Source organism: Apis mellifera, linkage group LG2, assembly GCF_003254395.2.
Source record: "Apis mellifera strain DH4 linkage group LG2, Amel_HAv3.1, whole genome shotgun sequence".
Taxonomy (NCBI): Eukaryota; Metazoa; Arthropoda; class Insecta; order Hymenoptera; family Apidae; genus Apis; species Apis mellifera.
Window position 1 is genome coordinate 14,142,236 of NC_037639.1, and position 17,764 is coordinate 14,159,999.

The window sequence follows — 17,764 nt, forward strand, 5'->3', positions numbered from 1 at the left end:
TGAAATTAACGGCAAGGACACACAAGTTGGAAAGAAACTTTGCGTGTATCCTCGGAAGCGAAGGAGAAATTGGCTGGCAAATTGTTTCTTCCCGATCTTTACGTGTAATATTTATCTTCGAGTAAATCTGCGATCCTTGAAACGATCCTTGTCCTCCTTCCGTTTCATCCGTGTTATTGAACTGTTATTCTCTCGGACACATTACGGACACCTCGTTCAAACAAGTTCCATTAACTGAGCGAGAAGGAAAAATTGGTTAAATGATACCTGGTCTTTTTCTTTTCATATCGAATCTAGGGGAAAAAAATGAAACGAAAAGGCCCAGGGAACAGGAAACACGCGCGTTCGCCACGCAAACGAGTCTCTCCATCGTTTCATCCGGCACACGGATAACTGCGCTCCGATTTTCCCATGACTTCCAATCGTCTGGAAACGGATGAAAAAGCGGAGAGAAGCAAACCGGGTCGACCGTTCGACGAAACTCCTGTGATTTTCGAAAATCGAGAGGACAAATTTACCCGACTTGACTTAAACTTCATCAACATCCCTCGATATCTCGCGGGAAGAAGGCGCGTGGAAATTCGAATCTAACCCTGGGGGGAGGAGAAAATTTCCATCCCCCGAGGTGTTCGGGAGGAAGGTTAATCGACGATGTTGCCGCATCGCGAGTATCGCGAGGCAGGTTAATCGTCGGAATCGGCGATTCCGGAGCGTAGCCGGCATCCGACATCGACATCCGATTCGGGAATTAATCGATGCCGGTCCGCGGGGAGGAGGGCGGGGGGCGGAGGGCGGAAGAAAGGGTGAGCTCGAGTGGCGTGGGCGACGACGAGCGCCGGGTCGAAGAGATCGGTGGGCGTCCACCGGTTCGCCCAATTGGTCGATCGGGCCGGTAATGGTCGGTGGGCGGTGGGTAAGCTCAGATGCGCGGCGTCGAGTGCGCACTTGGCTGCCTTTACCCGAACGCTCGTTTCATGCATCCTCGCTTCTCCCCCCGCCGCCCCGTTTCGGCTAAGCCGCGCTCCTCTCCTCTCCTCTCCTCCGCCTCGCGATCGTAATCGTGCGAGTCTTCTCTCTCTCTCTTTCTCTCCTCCTCTGCTCCGTGAACTCGTATTTCTCGTCCTCCTCCTCCTCCTCCTCCTTGTGGACGTCCACTCGTCCTCCTCCTGCTCGTGTTCGCGAGCGCTACCGCGGCCGCGGCCACCGCCGCCGCGCGCCGCGGCGCCTTAAATCTTGATCTCACCTGAGCGGAGGGGTGGGGGTAAGGCTAGTCTGGGCGCGCTTCGAGCCACCGAACGGAAGGCAATCTGCTCGAATCCGGCGGACCGCGAACAGGTTACCCCGTGTACTCGTGTTACATTCTCCTTCTATTTCTTCTTCTTCTTCTTCCTCCCCTTCTTCTGTTTCTTCTTCTTCTTCTGCTTCTTCTTTGCTTCTCCTCCGCTTCTTGTGTTTTTTCCCTGCTCCTCGAGTTATGGATACCGCGAAGGGTGGACGAAGCGACGACCGGTGTTGAGAAGAGTCACGTGTTCCTTCTGAGCTGTCAAACGAGTGCGCGAGATAAATTCGTTAAATATATATACATACATATATATATACGTTGCGGATGGTAGGTGAGTTTGAGAGGTGGTAGAGAGCGTGTTTTCGCGAGAAGGATCGGGAAGCAAAGTTATTACACGGGAGAAGAGGAATCGAAAAAGAAGCGGAGTATCGGGAAGGTGAAAGACTGGAACAAGGTCGAGCAGAGAGAGAGATTGAAAGAAGGGCAAGTATAAAGAGCGTGGGTTACCTGAAATCTGGATGTCAGCTGCTCCCGCGAGAGGCGCGAGGAGCGAGTGGGGGTGAGGCTGGCCGTTGGCGCGCTTCGAAAGCCCGAACGGAAGGCAATCTGCTCGAATCCGGCGGAGCGCGAGCAGGTTATCCCGTGGTTGCCTGTATACCTCGTCGCCCGTTATTGGGGAAGGGAGGAGGGACGGGACGGGCGGTGGAACAGAGACGGTAGGAGGCCGAGAGAAAGAAATCGAGGATCGAAGTGAAAGAGGAGCGCGGTGGTGGAAAGAGGGAGGGAGAGAGGGAGATAGAGCGGCGGAGAGACAGAGAGAGAGAGAAAGGGGGGGAGGGTAGAGAAGGGCACACACGTCTATAGGTAGTCACGAGCTTCGACGAAGCGCCTGCGCTCGCGAGCACTCCTCGCCGTTACCTCCTCGCATCGACTACGCTCGTCCACGTAGACGCGACAGCCGACGTGAAAGCTCGCGCTGCGATGAGGCGCGCTCGCCGACGGATCCAAGGACAGGATGTCACTCCGCTCCGTTGATCGCACGCGGGAAGCCACGCCGGGTCCTGGCGTCGATTGCGCTCGCGCGCCCCTGCGCCAGCGCGACGCGCACACCGATCGCATCGTTTTCTGACACCTCTCGCGAGTGCGGGCCAAAGTGCGTGCGTGCGACGACCGCTCCTCTTCGATCCTGTCCCGATCGCGCCCTCCAGGACTCGTCGCCCCGTGAAAACTCGTGGAAATTGGTGAGGAGATCGAGCGCGACGGACGAGTCGCTCGAGAAGAGGGCGAAGAAGGAGAGAGGAAGGAAGGAAGGGAGGGGCGGAGGGGGTGGACCGAGGGAGAAGAAGCGGAGAGAGAGCATCCGTCGGACGCGGAAGGACAGGAAGAGAAACGATCGCGTAGTCGTAGGGAGGACGGGTTTGGAAGGTAGGGAAGTGGAGGAGGAGGAGGAGGAGCTGGTGCTGGGTGTGGAGGGGGTGGAGGTGATCGTCTGGTGATGATGATCGGTGGCGGCGTCGCGACCCCTCCTGGTACTGCCAAGTCGGTGGCTGCGATCGACAGCGAAATGGTGCAGGTCGACGGCATTGGCAGTGGTAGTGTCAGTGGCAGTGCTAGTGGTAGTGGTAGTCCCGCGACAGGCGCGACTACTACGCGTATCGCCAATTCCAATAACGTTGGCGGCAACAATAATAACAATAATAATAACGGCGACGTTGCGAACAACAACAACAACAACAACGAGGGACACGCGGTGGTGAATTGCGGGAGCGGGCCAGGCGCCCCGTTGACCGACAAGTTTTGCTGTCACGACGACGATGCCCCCGTGAGCACCGGCGTCGCCCGACCTTGGGAACCACCCTCGCCGACCTTCTCGCAGACGAGGTCGCATCTGTTTCAGGTCCATCCACCGCACCATCATCAGCATCCAGCCGCGCACCACCATCAACAGATGACCGTGCCTCCGGTGTCGTTGATCGACGGTCAGTTCGCTCATTCGACGTCCTTCTTTCTTTCTTTCTTTCTTTCATTCATTCCTTCTTTCTTTCTTTTCTCTCTCTTTCTTTCCATCTTCTTCGAAACGCTAGATTCATCGTTTCTTTTTCGCGGGAAATGTCTAGAAACTCGTCGTATTCGTTCTGTCTCGGCGACGAGAATATCTCGGGCACGCGAAACCTGGGAGCGGGTGTAACGATGAGCGTTTCGAGGAAATCTCGCGGAAACGTGGATACGTTGGGAACAAAGGCAGGGGGGATAATTAATTTGGCTCGTTCGGGGCGATAAGGAGGAGGGGACGGGTCGGGCGCCACGTTGCCCGAACCGAATCCGCGGGTCCGATCGACTCGTGTACCGAACACTTGAATACACGTTGTCTCGCGATAATCGAGACGCGGCCGGGTAATCGATGAAAACATTCGCGTTACGCCTCGCTTCGTCTCGGTCTGAAAATTTCCATGGAACGCAAACAAACCGAGACCACTTTGGATCGAGCGAGCTAATAGTTTCTCGCGTCGAACAAAACCGCGACAATTAAATTTAATTGGACGATCCAACGTATCTGCGCTACGATCCAAAATCTTTAAAGGCGATTATTATCTCCTTTTTCTCTCTTTTTTCCTTCTATTTAAACCGGCATGCTCCGCGGCGCGTCGTAAACGTTACCTTTGCCGAGGATGGGCAAAAACTCGACATACCGATTACGCCTTGTTGTCCGTTCCTTTTTTTTCCTTTTTCTCCCTCCGCCCCTCCTCCATTCATTACGCGTTAACGCGAGAGAACGCGTTGATTCAACGTTGAATCACCTTTTTCTCGTAATCGTTCTCTGCCCGCGTGCGACGCGAGCGGGGGAAAAAGAGGAAAGAGAGGGAAAAAGGGAAAAAAGGGTCGACGTTAAATCGCGTTAAACGAGCGTAACAACGTCGTTTCATGGTGCTCCAGGTGTCGAAATCAGGGTCTGCGGGCAGGCAGGCGGGCAGCCCGACCGATTCGTAAGGGATGATACGATCTTCCCTCCGTCCACGACGATCGTATCTTCATTCGAGACACCGCTCGCTCGCTCGCTCGCTCTCTCGCTCGCTCGCCACTGGGTTAACACGCGAGGAGGAATCGAAAATCGATTCGATGATTCGCGTTAATAAAAAAATATATATGTATATATATATATATCCGGAGGGCGCGTTCCCCGTTCACTGTAAAGAAACGAGATAATGGGACAGGGGACCGGACGATCCTCCCGTGGATAAACATCGCGCAAGAAACGTCCCGTGACGTTTATCGGAGAGGCGGTTAAATAATCGCGTCGCGGAACGACGAGAGGTGACGCAAATTATCCCGGTCAGGTATATTTCTTATTTCCATAATGGGAGGACGCGCACGACGACGGCCGATCGGGAATACATACGTATATATACATATATATATATATACACGTATATATAATCTGGAAGAAACGAAGAAACGATTGAACGCGGTGCTAAAGTTGCACGCAATACGGATCGGATCACGATGCTTACGGTGCGTTATCATCGATTCGCGACGAGCTTGTTTTTACCCGACGAATGCTAATTGACCGATCCCCGGCTAAGGGCAAGGGAATCGTCGTTGCACGCCGTCGTTTCACCGCGTGTAAACGCGTCCGCGAAACGCCCACGGATTTTTTTCTTTCCCTTCCCTTTCGATACCGAGGGATCGAAAGATCCATCGGGGGACGGGAGAGATCCGCGCTCGGCCGTCTAAACGGACCGTCGACCTTACTTCCCTCCTCCTCCTCCCAAGGCCTGCCCTCTCAAGAATCCCGATTGATAAGGCTCGGATCAGTGGCGTGGTGGCGATCGACGGGATGCAAAAGAATGGGCATCGAGTAGGTGTCCCATCTGGCTCCATCTCTCCAACTCGCTACTACTGGGTATATATCCACCCAGAGAGAGAGAGAGAGAGAGAAGAGAGAGAGAAAAAGCGAGAGAGAGATCCTTTCCGTGGTTTACACTTGCCGGATGGAACGACGCTTCGCTACCAGCCATACTCGTTCAGAACCGGTTTCAATGCGTTGTGCCAACAGTACGTCTTTCCAACGCCGCTGCTGCTCTCGTTGAACCTTCGATATCCTGTCCCCGTGGTGATCGGTACCCTCTACGCTCTTGACTTCTGTGCTGCCCCCGATATCGCGCGCCGTTCCCGATATTCCATACCCTTCCTCCCTCCCCTTATCCACCGTCCGCACGGATTTTACTGCCACACCCAGCAGGTATTTTCGAGGAGAGACGGGTCCTTCCCCTGCCCCTCCTCCTCGCCTCCCCTCGGTAGTTAGGTAGGCAGGTATCTCTTCTCTCTCATCCGTCCGTTCGTGGTGTCGACGACCAACACTTTGTCTCCGCACCACGGGTGTGGAATCGTCGCTTTCCCTCGTAACTCGGATCGCTTCTTCTTTTTCTTCTTGTTGGCAACAGAGAAGGGATTCGTTAATTAGAATCTTGGGAACTAGGCTAGGTTAGGTTAGGCTAGACTTAGGACGATCGGTCAATTTCCCTGTTAAACGGGGAACGCGTAAATCGAATCGCGCGACACCGCCCCGCGAAACGTTTAGACTAATTAAACGAAGAAGGGGGAGGGGGAGGAGGGGACAATATTGAATCGAAGTATGCGCAGCTAATTGGATCTCGTGTCCGTCCCTTCGGCGTCCCCATGGCGATTTATTCTCCGTTACTCCGGAGTGGATAACTCAAGTATCTCGTTTCCAATCCGGCTAAATTTATAGCCATCGCTCTCCACGCGTCGAGAGATGGAGAGAGAGAGACAGGTAGCTCGATCAGGAGCCCGGTTTTCTGTGGATTTTCGTGGTGGACGACGAAATCGTGATTCCGATTCGAACGATCGACGATCCACCGGTTCATCGATCTCGTCTCCATCCCATTCGCCCGACCCGATCGAGGGGAGAATCGCGGCGCGCTCCCCCCCCCCCCCTCCTTTACCGGCCATTTTTATCTATCGCCTCGCGCGAAACGATCGGTCTTTTCCACACGGGGGCAATTTCGTATACACGAAAGAATATAGAGGTCTCGATGGCAGAACTCGATTTCAGAACCGGTTTTCTAGCGCGGTCGCGTCGATGCAACGCGACGGCGACGTAGACGACGACGTGGACACGACGACGCGCTTCTTCCTTTTTTCACTTTCGTTTTCACGCCGGTATTTCTCGATACGAGAAGCGTTCCTCGACGAGCGCGGTTTTTAATTTAAGAAAAACTACGAAGGGCGTAGGTTTTTCGCAAGAGAAACGAGCGAACGCTTCCGCGACCGAATTTCTTTCTTACCCGCGAAACCGAAAAACGGTGGTGACGCCTTTAGGAACGCGGTGCACGACTTTGTAACAAGCTTCGATAATATATTGGACGGGTATCTTTATAGCTTCGATACATGGTACGAGTCACCGGTATTAATAACCTCTCCTCGAATCACCGTGTATCCGTGACGACAAAAGCAAACACCACAGATAAATACCGGCAGATATATACGTATATATATATATATAAATATATACATGAATACCAGTTACTCTGTCGAGATGCGAAACGAGCGTAGGTATGGATATATATATATACATATATACGATAAGGTGGTCGCGGGAATTCCGGTTAAAATCCATCTGGATCGGCGATCGGCGATCCGAGCGGCGCGTAAAAGACTAATTAATTAACTAACGCGTGGACGCCTGGTCGTCGGCCAGTCGAAACAACGCGTTACAAATGAGCTCGGAGCCCGTTTCCATCTATATACCCGGGGGGGGGGGGATATTTTCGTCTCTTTCTCTTCTCTCCGAGTTTCATCGATCGTTTCACGCGTCCGCCACGGGGGAACGGTTCTTTAATATCGTCGCCCGATCGTAAATTATCGTCGCGGATCGTACGCGAAACGTCGTTAAGATTATCCGCCGGTAAAATCGCCGCGCAACCTAATTACGATTATTCTTCCCCGCCGTGATTCGAAAATTAATTATTAAGAGGAGGGAAATTTTATTATCGTTTCGCTCGCGATCGTTTCGAATAGGAAACGATTGCTCTTGGAAAACGATCGACAATCGGATAAATCGAAGGATCGGTTTGGAAATCGAAGCTGTTTGGCTGCGAAAAATCGATTGGTCGGCCATCATCCCTTCCTCCTTCCTCTGTCTCCTTCCCTTCCCCCTCGTGGACGAACCCCACCCCTTCGAAGAGAGAGAGAGAGAGACAAAGAGATAGGATCTCGGCTCGGTTTAAGGTGAGGCGAAAAATGGATCGGTCTCAATACCGTGGGCCCCGTTTCGATCGTAAATCGTCGCTTGTTCGACCGGTGAGCGGCACACACCGAGAGTGGCACGAAACGGAACGACGACGCCTCGTCGAGATTAGCCGGCTATAAAATCACGAGGAAGTCGCGAACCACCGGTCCCCGCCGTGTCCTTCGAGGAATTACGAGGGTATTCGCACCTCGGGTGATTAATCGGCGCGATTTCGACCGGCAGGCAGATGCTTCTCCGCCCGACCCCGGCCATCTCCCTTCCCCACTCGCCACCTTCTGGAGGAACGGGGAGAGGAGGAGGAGGAGGAGGAGATCGCATCGATGAGATCGAGCGAGTAACCGAGTCGAGTAATTTAAATTAATTCGCCCGATTACAGGCCTCGGGATCGCCGTTCCACAACCTCGTTACACCTTTATTCTTAATGAACTCGTATTTGTCATTGCTTTTTGCCCGGTTAAACGACCGATTTACTTTTCGTTATAAACGTTCTCGAGAGAGGGAGAGAAACGGAAGACGAGCGCTTCATCTTCCTTCATCTTATCAAATAGGAGACGATCTCTCTCGTTCGACGACGAGGGAGGAATTAATAATCGATCGGTCGATATTTTGCAGGGGTGAGCCTGCAGAACTGTACCGCGGGCCCATTCGCGAGCGGGAACGGCGGTGGAAGCAGCCGTCAACGTTTGCTCGAGCTGTCCCATGGATTGGGGGCATTGAGACACTACAACGACCTGGCCAATCACGTGCTCTCGTTGAATCAACAGGGGGCGGTCGTCACCAAGCTTCTGGGTAAGAATCTTTCCTTGCCAGAGAGGATAAGATGAGTCTCGCGAGAGGAAGTTTTCAATTCTCGAGGAGAATAATAATATTCCTTATCCAATGACGCGGTGGAAGAAAGGAATAATATATTTTGCGACAAATTCGAGTGAGCAAATTGATACAACATCCATTGTCAATTTTCTCAAACTTGTTATCTTCCGTCGAAACGTTTATTCGTTTCGAGAAAAGAGAAGAAAATGATTCCGTTGAAAATCACGCGATGAGAAAAATAAGATGGATTGTCTATTAATTTTCCAAGTGATACACGAGCTCGATCCACGAGTTCTGAAAATCCTTCGAGTCAGACACGGTGGAGCTTTAATAGAGCAGTTTGGCGTAACGTAAGAATTCCACGGATCGTTGCTGGATCCTGGACAACGGCATTCCTCTCCTCGGCCAGCAGGTATCATCGCGCGAGATATCAACGCGCGGCCCGTTCACCGATGCGTGACGATCCTCCGTTCCCCGCGAGATGCTCGCCTCCCTCCCGATAAAATCGCGTGGAGATCCACCGACGGACCGACACGCGCGCGCTGCTACGAAAATCCGCCCGATCAACCGACCGAGACTATCTGCTACGAGAGAAAAATAGAAAAAAAGAGAGAAAAATCCACGAAACCGAGAGCGTGGAGGAGAAACGTTGATCCATTATTCCTCGACGATTGCGTTCATGTTCGTTTCCCTGCCCGACCGAATCTTGGGATACTTGCGCAATCGTCGCTAATAGCCTGCAAATTTCTCCGCGAATATTCGTAAATTCTACCCTGTCGAGGAGAAACGTTTCCACCTTCCTTCCAGATTGCCAATTTTCTCTCTTTCGATATCGTAAAACCCCGTTTCCGGTTGCTGTGTATATAAAAGCAGTCAGGAGCCGATATCCATTTTCCATAATTCATCGTTGATCATGGCAAGTTTCGTGCATCGATAACGATTCGATCCTCCGTTTGCTTGGTGTAAATTGAATCGAATCGATAGACATCCCGGCCGATTCCATAGGAAGGGAAATATAAAAGTAGTTAGAAGATGGATAAAATAAGAAGCTGATACAATTATCCGTGTGATGAGAAAGAAAAAAATCTCGAGAAGAAGACGAGAAACTCTCTCGAAAACTCGACTAGAACAGAATGCGAATTGAATCTGGTAAGCGGATCGATTTGCGATCCGCGAAAATTGGAAAATTGGAGGTGCAAAGTGGCGCGAGCCGGATGAGGATGGTTTGAAGGTTGGAGGAGCGCGGAAAGGAAAAAAAAAAAAAAGAAAAAGAAAGGAAAAAATGGAGGCGAGCCACCGAGCATCGGTGGAACGTTGATTTCTCTCCCTTTCCTTCGACTCGCTGCTACCTTGGTCCTCGTTAACTTTACGAGCCGCTCGTAAAAATACCGTTCGGGCTGCTCTCTCGGCTCGCCCGTAATGTCTTCATCTCCACTGGATACGGACTCCTTAGCCGTCCTCGAGGTGAATATAATGTACCATAATCGGCCGGCCAATTACTTAACAGCGGCAAACAATTAATCCCCTCCCCCCTCCTCCCGTTTCGAATCTTACGATCTATATTTCCATTCACGATTTCTCTCGGAGCTCGACGGATCTATCCTTGCATCGACGAATTCGCCGAGATGGATCGCTCGTGTTCGCGTCCCGATACGGAGCGACGATAAATTTCTCGAGAGGAATGTACATGTGCGGCTCCAACTATCGTCCAATTTCTCCCCAACGATTAATTCAACCGGCCCCCGCTTATCATTCGCTTAACAAGATCGATCGTGGCGCGATCGGTGGAAACGCTCCCAGAAACAGAGACCCGCGATCCGCGCCTTCGTCCAGATAACAACAACGACGACCTCCCCCCGCTATCTATTTCCCTTCAACCGGAATGGCGGGCACGATCGTGGGGGGATGGAAGGACGCTGGTAGCCATCGCGATGCCATCGAGACGAGCAAGCACATCCATGGTCGTCGGCTCTCCTCTTCGATGTTTGAAGAGTTTTCGTGCGGTTTCTTTCATTGAGAACGGTTTCGAGAAATATTTTATACGCGTACACGCGCGTGAACAAAGTTGAAAGGAGGAAGAGAGAAGAGAGTTTGGAAACGGACGAGAGATGTATATATATATGTATATTGGAGAGGCAAAGAATTTGCTCGAGGCATGGATACCTATTAGGCGGATACATCGTTTATATCCAGGCACGCAGTTCACCCGTGGGAGCGCACGCGATATCCTTACCGACTTTAACCGTCATTATTGTTATTAATAATAAGACGTAACCACCGATAATTGCTCAAGTCTGCCTGCGCCTCCGTTTTCCATTACCTTCGCCAACGTTTCGAGAACACTCGAACGAGGTGTGTGTGTATATATGTATATATATGTATACACGTGCGTGCTTCAAATCGTCCTCCCTATGGCTCGCAGATTTTTCCTCACGTGTTGTCCATTTCCACGAAACCGATCGTTTTTTCCCGCAATCGCGTGCAGATCGAGCAACCGTAGGATGAGCGAAGGCCTTCGTCCACTTGGAGCAACATGAGCTGCTTTCCAATAGTTAGTTAGTTAGTTAGTTATCCAAGTCACGAGCTGCTTTCCAATAGTTGGTTAAGTTGGTTATCTAAGTCACGATATGATTTCTTCGGGTATCTTCCGCGACGACAAACTTTTGAAAACTTGCCGATGGTTAGTCGTTTCTTCTTTTCGAAAGAATATATACGACAAGTTGTAGATAGTTTTCTTCAAGGATATGTATATATATAATAATTGGGAAGTGACAAGTTTATTCCTTCCTTCAAACCTCGTACCTCGAAATGAAACGTATTTAGAAATCGAGAGAGCTTTGTCTCGATCGATGAATAATTCTTCCAACGCGATAAATAATATAATAGAATTCGCTGATTTTTATTTGCTCGAACGTTCTGAACATCGAGCATTATCTTTTTCTTCTTCTTTTTTTTTTTTTTTAGTTCCTATGCCAACACCTGTGCACCTAAACGCGCAACTTGTCAGTTTTGCCTCTTTATTATCTCATTCGAAACATATTCGTTCTATAATTATTCTGCAGCTCTGCCATGCGTTGTGCGCCCAGTTTCGTCCAACTTTCTCCGAAGAATAAAAATCGAATAATATTTACGCGAGAAACGATGAATGATTTTACGTTGTACAATCTCGATCTAATAATTTCTGAAAGAAGGAGTAAAAACGTATATCTCAATATATATATGAAATTAAGATAAACAAAGAAAATTCGAAATTGAATTTTCCAATGAAACGATTTTGATATGGAAAATGGAATTCTCAATGGCTGGCGTGGAACGATTATATCGCTAATCCGAGCGAGTCGAAGCCGCTACTTTTTTCACGAAGCAAAAGCTGGTGAGACGCGCAGGAGCGGTATGGCAGGCTTGGAACACGTCTTGGAAACGTTACACGGGCGTCTATTCCCGTGATCGGCTCGTATTAGATATCTCTGATTATCGCAGGCTATCGCATACCGGTATCGTTTCGCTAAGCTAAGCTTCTAATGACTACCTCGTGGATCTGCTCACACACGATACGATTGATATCCGATGTCGGGTGCTTCGGTGTGGATGAACTTGCGATCTTCCCTGCTCCTCCGTGTCCAGCGAAAATTTAACCATCGAAAATTTCTAAAGCTCGATAAATAATTGTAAATGAAAACTCAACGCTACGAATAAATTATTCGAGCATTTTGACAAGTATTGTTGTAAAAACTTTACTCGAAATTCTCCAATCTTGTCTCGCAGATCTTTACGCGTGTTCGCAAAGATTTTCTTTATACGCCAACGCCGTATAATTTTTAACAAAGGGGAAGTTCGAATACGAAATAGAATTCGAAGGAGAGAGGAATATTTTTTCCTTTCCTTTCGACGACGGTAACTTTGTATCTATTGGAAGGCGAGTTGGCGCGAGGAGGAAGCTAGTGCACACTTATAAGGACCGGGTGACAGTTTTAACACTCGAGCGTGGACGTTGTTATTACGACGGGGAGGATGGCCGATGTTTGCGTGATTTTGTGAAATTATGCGGGTTCACTTGGGCTCTGGCCGATACGAGGCGAGGCGAGGCACGAGGCGCATAAACGTGGCCGGGCATCGCCGTTTACGACCGATTTTATCGCGGGCCAGAAGTATTAGCGAAGACAACGCGTCCTTGAAGCTCGTTCTGTTCCAGGTACGCTGCGCCCGCCGGGTTTAATCGGTGGTAGCAAGCCGAAAGTCGCGACGCCGGCCGTCGTCGCCAAGATCGAGCAGTACAAGAGGGAGAACCCGACCATTTTCGCATGGGAGATTCGGGAGAGGCTCATCTCCGAAGGTAAGCGAATATCTTTTCGATACACCTTTGTTACTAGTCTTTGAATCATCATTTAAGTAATGATAAAACTTTGGAACAAGGATAATCATCGATCGACGAGATGAGGTTTAATTTTGACGATCGACTGAGAATCGATGGATTCTTATCGATAAGGAATTTTCTCCAATATCGTCGAATAAAATTCATTTCGAAAGATATTTAAACGGAGAAAGAGAATTTATTTCAAAGAGTTTAAGAGCACATTTAAATGAATGAGAATAAAATTCATCGATAGCATTCGTTTCATTATGACGAAAAGAAAGAAGGAAATAGCTATAATACCGTGTCAAAGTGTCAAAGTTCGTTTCGAGAAATTATTCGCTCAAAAGGGAGAAATAACGACAGCAATTATAAATAACTAATATCATTATTCAACGATGCTCGAGCCTCGAATGTATTTCGTGCATCGCTGCAAATCGCTCGTAATAATAGATGTACGTGCAAACGCGTAATTGCGGCTCAAGAATCAAGAAAAAACTCTTCCACGTCCTTGTCAACCAACACGCTCTATTCTTTTCAAAACCAGCCAAGTATCTCACCTTGAAGCGTTCTCTTGACGCTGCTCGACGACTCCTCCTCCCATCCCCCTTCCTCTTCAACTACTTCAACCATCGAATTTATATTAACGTTCTCGAAACTTTCTCCTTCGAAGCGTCATTTCGCGCGAAAATCATTTGCAAAAAACGGATGCGTCATCGATTTCGAAAGAGCCTGACGGATCCTTTGAAACGAACGAACGTCGTTCCATTATTTTCCAATCTAGCTAGAATCGAAGCTCATCGTAGAACGAAAGTTTTAACCTGGCTCTACGCTTCTCCCATTCTAGCTCTCTCTCTCTCTCACTCTCTCTCTCACAATTATCGCGTTGTTATTTCTCTTTCGAAAGGAGAAAACATTCGGTGTGAGGAAGGAAGAGACATGGCAGCGAGGAGGGCAGGAAAGAATTGTCCGGGTGTTTGGGTGTTTCAGGCGTGTGCAGCAACGCGACGGCCCCATCGGTGAGCAGCATCAACCGAATCCTACGGAACCGCGCGGCCGAACGGGCGGCCGCCGAGTTCGCGAGGGCGGCCGGCTACGGGTTGTACGCGGCGGGCCCTCACCCGTACTTCAACAGCGGCCACCAGCACCCAACGACCAGCCACCACTTGCCCGCCGGTTGGCCGGCGCCGGGGGCGGCTGCCCACCCCTGGATGCTGCCACCGTTGGCTACCGGCATCTCGGGCGCCGCTTCCGCCCTGCTCCTTCCGCCGTCCTTGAGCCCAGGCGCGGCAGCCGCGGCCGCTGCGGCCGCCTCCGCCTCCGCCGCCGGCGCGCCTGACCACTCGCTGCACGCGGACGCCATCGCCCGGGGCTACTTGCAAGGTGACTGTCGTTTCGATGATGAGGGGGAGGGAGAGAGAGAGAGAGAGAGAGAGAGAGAGTGGAAGAATGGTGGTTTTTCTGCGCAGACGGCGACGGGGACGAAGGAAGCCTGGACGGGTCGGAGCAGCCGAAATTCCGGCGGAATCGTACGACGTTCAGCCCGGAACAGCTGGAGGAGCTCGAGAAGGAATTCGAACGATCTCACTATCCTTGCGTGTCGACGCGGGAGCGGCTGGCGTCGAAGACGTCTCTTTCGGAGGCTCGTGTGCAGGTGAGGGATCGATTCCATCCAAGATATCTTTGTCCGGGGAGCTAGAGCGCTTTCGTTTCGCAGGGCTTGCTCTCGATCTCTTCTCTCCCTTCCTTCTTCCTCTCTCTCTCTCTCTCTCTCTCTTCCTCGCGCGTCTATCCTCGAAAAGTGGGGAAGAGAAAAAGGACACGCCCTGCAGAGTTGGCGGCGCGCTTAGCCCCCCGCGTTTAGACAAGCTTAGACAAATTTGTTCACGAGCCATCTAACGAGACCTAACTCGTGACTCTTAGGTTTGGTTTTCCAACAGACGGGCAAAGTGGCGTCGTCATCAGCGAATGAACCTCTTAAAGCGTTCGCCGCCGCCACCTCCGCCTCCGCCGCCACCTCCGCTGCAGCAGCAGCAGCAGCAGCAGCAGCAGCAGCAACAGCAGCAGCAGCAACAGCAGCAGCCGCCGCAACCGCATTCCGCATCCGGTATAGAGGTAAACCGTGCGTCGAGCTGCTCGATCGGCGGAATGGGAGGAGAGAGTAGCGCGTTCCGGGTGGTGGTGACCAACTCGTCGTCGTGTTCGTCGTCGTCGAGGGAGCTGAGCGAGAGGATGGAGAAGAAGGTGGCGGAGTCGATCGCGAGGCAGCCGGAACGGAAGCCGAGCGCTTTCAGGATGATCAGCCAACTCGTCGGGGAAGACTCGCCGAGTATATCGAACAAGTCGTCGAGCCCCGCGAGCTACGAGCAACGGGAGAGGCACGAGGCGTCGAACGTCGGATCAGGGATCGGGGCCGAGTCGAGGGGCAAAGAGGAATTGGAGCGCGTGGAGGACGAGGAAGAGGACGAGGAGATAGACGTTCAAGACTCGGACCAAGATGTTCCCTCCTCGCCCACGGTCGGGGCCTGGCGGGATCATTGGACGGAGCAGCAACCTTTGGAATTGACGAAACACGATCGTTGAAACGATCGCCCCTTTCTTTCTCCTTTTCGATCGTTGCATTAAACACGCGTCCGATCGATCCTCTTCCTTTTCTTTTTCCTTACCACGAAACGTTGTGATTTAACGTAATTGCGTGCGTGTATGCCTCTGCGCGCATGTGAGTCTGTGTGTGCGTGTGTGTGTGTGTGTATATACGCGCGTACACTCGGAGAGTGACATTATATCCGTGGAGAAAAAGTGCGTAAAAAACAAAAAAAAAAAAAGTGCGTGACTAATCTCGTCCGATCGGTGGAAAAACTTTTATCCGGATCCCCTTGAACGGACCCTTTTCAACCTCGGTGAAATCCAATCACGAACGGATCGTGGTGGTGGATCGTCGAAACTTGTGATTCGCGCGTCCCCGCTTCCCGATTATTTCGATCGATCCCGATCGATCCCCAGCGTCTTACAGAACCTACTCGCTCCCATTTATCACGATTAAGTTTACGATAAACGCGAAGATTTGCGAAGATGGTTGTGCGTAGCAAAGTTGAGAAGCCGAAATTCCGCGTGCAAAATGCGTGGCGCGTCATCGTGGCGCGTCGTCGTGATCGAAAATTTTCAAATTACCGACGGATTTTAGATAGGTTGGTTGGTCGATACGTGTCTGTAATTGCGCCACGTATATTATATACAATTTAGAGCGGCGCGGCACAGGACGATACGTTCCTCCGCTGTCTGGAAAGCGAGGAGCAGCGGCGGACACGGACACGTGTCCGGACACTTATCCGCAACACTAGTCCTAGTGAGAATCCGTTATACGTCCGAAGATAATGCAGATTGCCTAGGTACTATTACTACTACTACTACTATTACTATTACTATTACTACTACTACTACTACTACTACTGCTACCACTACGTAGATAGAATAGTCGAACAGATGGTAATACTGTAACGAACACTCTGTTAAAAAACGACTTTTATTTAAATGAAAATATCGTTTGTAAATATCTACCAATCGCCTTTCACTACACTCGAAATCACAAACGAGCAAACGTGCGCGTCCCCTCGTCCAAAGAGTCCATCCAGTTTTCAGTTTCCTCTTTTTTCTTCTTCTTCCTCCGCTTCTTCTTCTTCTTCTTTTTCCAATCCTCTTTTATACACTTATCGTACGCGTTTTCACCGAAAAATTAATCATCGGGAGATGGGGCGGGGGAAGGGAGAGGGAGAGGGAGATTGCTCAGATTCGAGCAGAGTCTCGAGTCGAGAGGACGGAAAGGGGAGAGAGAAAGAGATACGAAGAGAGAGAGAGAGAGAAGGGTATAATGGGAGAAAGAACAGCTCATCGACGATTAACTCGAATCTACGGTTTCGTCGGGTTCGCAAATAAGGAATCTGCGTGTGAAACTGGTTTCTCGGGCGACACTTCTCGGCCACGGGTGGAATCGGTGGTTGTTGGCGGAGAGGAGAGAGCACGAAAACACCGGATCCGCCAACATTTCGGATATCGTGGTCCCCGTCAGCTGTTAACGCGACTACCAAATTTATAACCACGCCCGTGGCCCAAGCGATGTGCGCGCACGGTAGAGCGAACGATCGAAGAGGAGCGGAAGGAGAAAGAGAGAGAAAGAGAGAGAGAGAGAGACGGAGAGAGGAGGCCTCGTGAGAGAAATTGAGACATCGAACGGCATCGCGCGCATCGTCGAGACAGGGTCTCGGGAGAAAGGATCTCGGATAATTGAAACAAACTTGCCAAATATTCGTGGATCATTCCACGAATGTCGTCTCCTCCCTCTTATTACTAACGTTTTTCGCACCATTATTACCTCCCCCTTTCCCTCTTCGGATCGAGAGAAGGAAATCGCGCGAGATCCCGAGGGGATCGTTGAAATCGATGCCTCGCGAGACGACAACAGAGGGACGAGACTCTTTCGAGGTTATTGTTACGCGAACAAAGTTGCCAAAGGCGTTAAGTCCGAGCCTGACGGTGATGGGTCGGTTGCGCTCGAGAGAAAAGAAGGGGGGAGGAGAGGAGAGGAGAAGGGTTGAACACATTCGGACAGAGTCGGGAGGAGGAGGAGGGGAAACGAGAGAACGTAACAATTACTATCTGAGACCGATCGGTGCGGTAAGATTAACGATCTTACCGGCAACGGGCACGTCGGGGCCCCGTCTCGGCCGCGATTGCTCATGGGAAGAGCGAGGGGAAGGAGGGAGGTTAAAGGCGTCGCCTCCTCCTTTGCTCAATGAGATATTGCCTGCCGCGGATGTATCGCGTATACTTCTCGCGCGCTTCCTCTCTCCTCTCCCCCTGTTTTCGCCCTCGTCCACGCGCCACCGTGGACGCTTCTTCCCTTCCCTCGCGGGGGGAGGAGGCGAGGGGGTGAGAGGAGGACGGAATCGATCCTCTAGACAACTCTAGTGTCTAGGATCGAGAGAGGATTGCTCTTCGAGAGGAGAGAGGGACTGACAGCGGATAAGGAGGATGGTGAAAATCGCGGCGAAAG

At 51.0% G+C, this 17,764-nt stretch overlaps 1 protein-coding gene across 3 annotated transcripts; it reads left to right on the forward strand.

Annotated features, from left to right (window-relative positions):
• Nucleotides 1-1,187: 1,187 nt before the first annotated feature.
• Nucleotides 1,188-16,271, forward strand: Eyg (eyegone). Of its 3 annotated transcripts, NM_001114188.1 has the most exons (7): nucleotides 2,781-3,261; nucleotides 8,166-8,342; nucleotides 12,556-12,696; nucleotides 13,705-14,097; nucleotides 14,184-14,368; nucleotides 14,638-14,759; nucleotides 14,847-15,297. In NM_001114188.1, the coding sequence occupies exons 1-7, from the start codon at nucleotides 2,781-2,783 to the stop codon at nucleotides 15,295-15,297; spliced, it is 1,950 nt and encodes a 649-aa protein (NP_001107660.1). The 3 variants fall into 3 exon arrangements, with proteins under 3 accessions (XP_016773481.1, XP_006568755.1, NP_001107660.1); XM_016917992.2 differs by having other exon boundaries at nucleotides 1,188-3,261; nucleotides 12,541-12,696; nucleotides 14,638-16,271; XM_006568692.3 differs by having other exon boundaries at nucleotides 1,195-3,261; nucleotides 14,638-16,271.
• The last annotated feature ends 1,493 nt before the right edge of the window (nucleotides 16,272-17,764 follow it).

Coding starts and splice junctions, on each gene's coding strand:
- Eyg (XM_016917992.2), top strand. CDS start 2,778: ATGATGATCGGTGGCGGCGTCGCGACCCCTCCTGGTACTGCCAAGTCG. Junction 8,343..12,540: donor GGTCGTCACCAAGCTTCTGG/GTAAGAATCTTT, acceptor GCGTCCTTGAAG/CTCGTTCTGTTCCAGGTACG. Junction 14,369..14,637: donor TTTCGGAGGCTCGTGTGCAG/GTGAGGGATCGA, acceptor CGTGACTCTTAG/GTTTGGTTTTCCAACAGACG.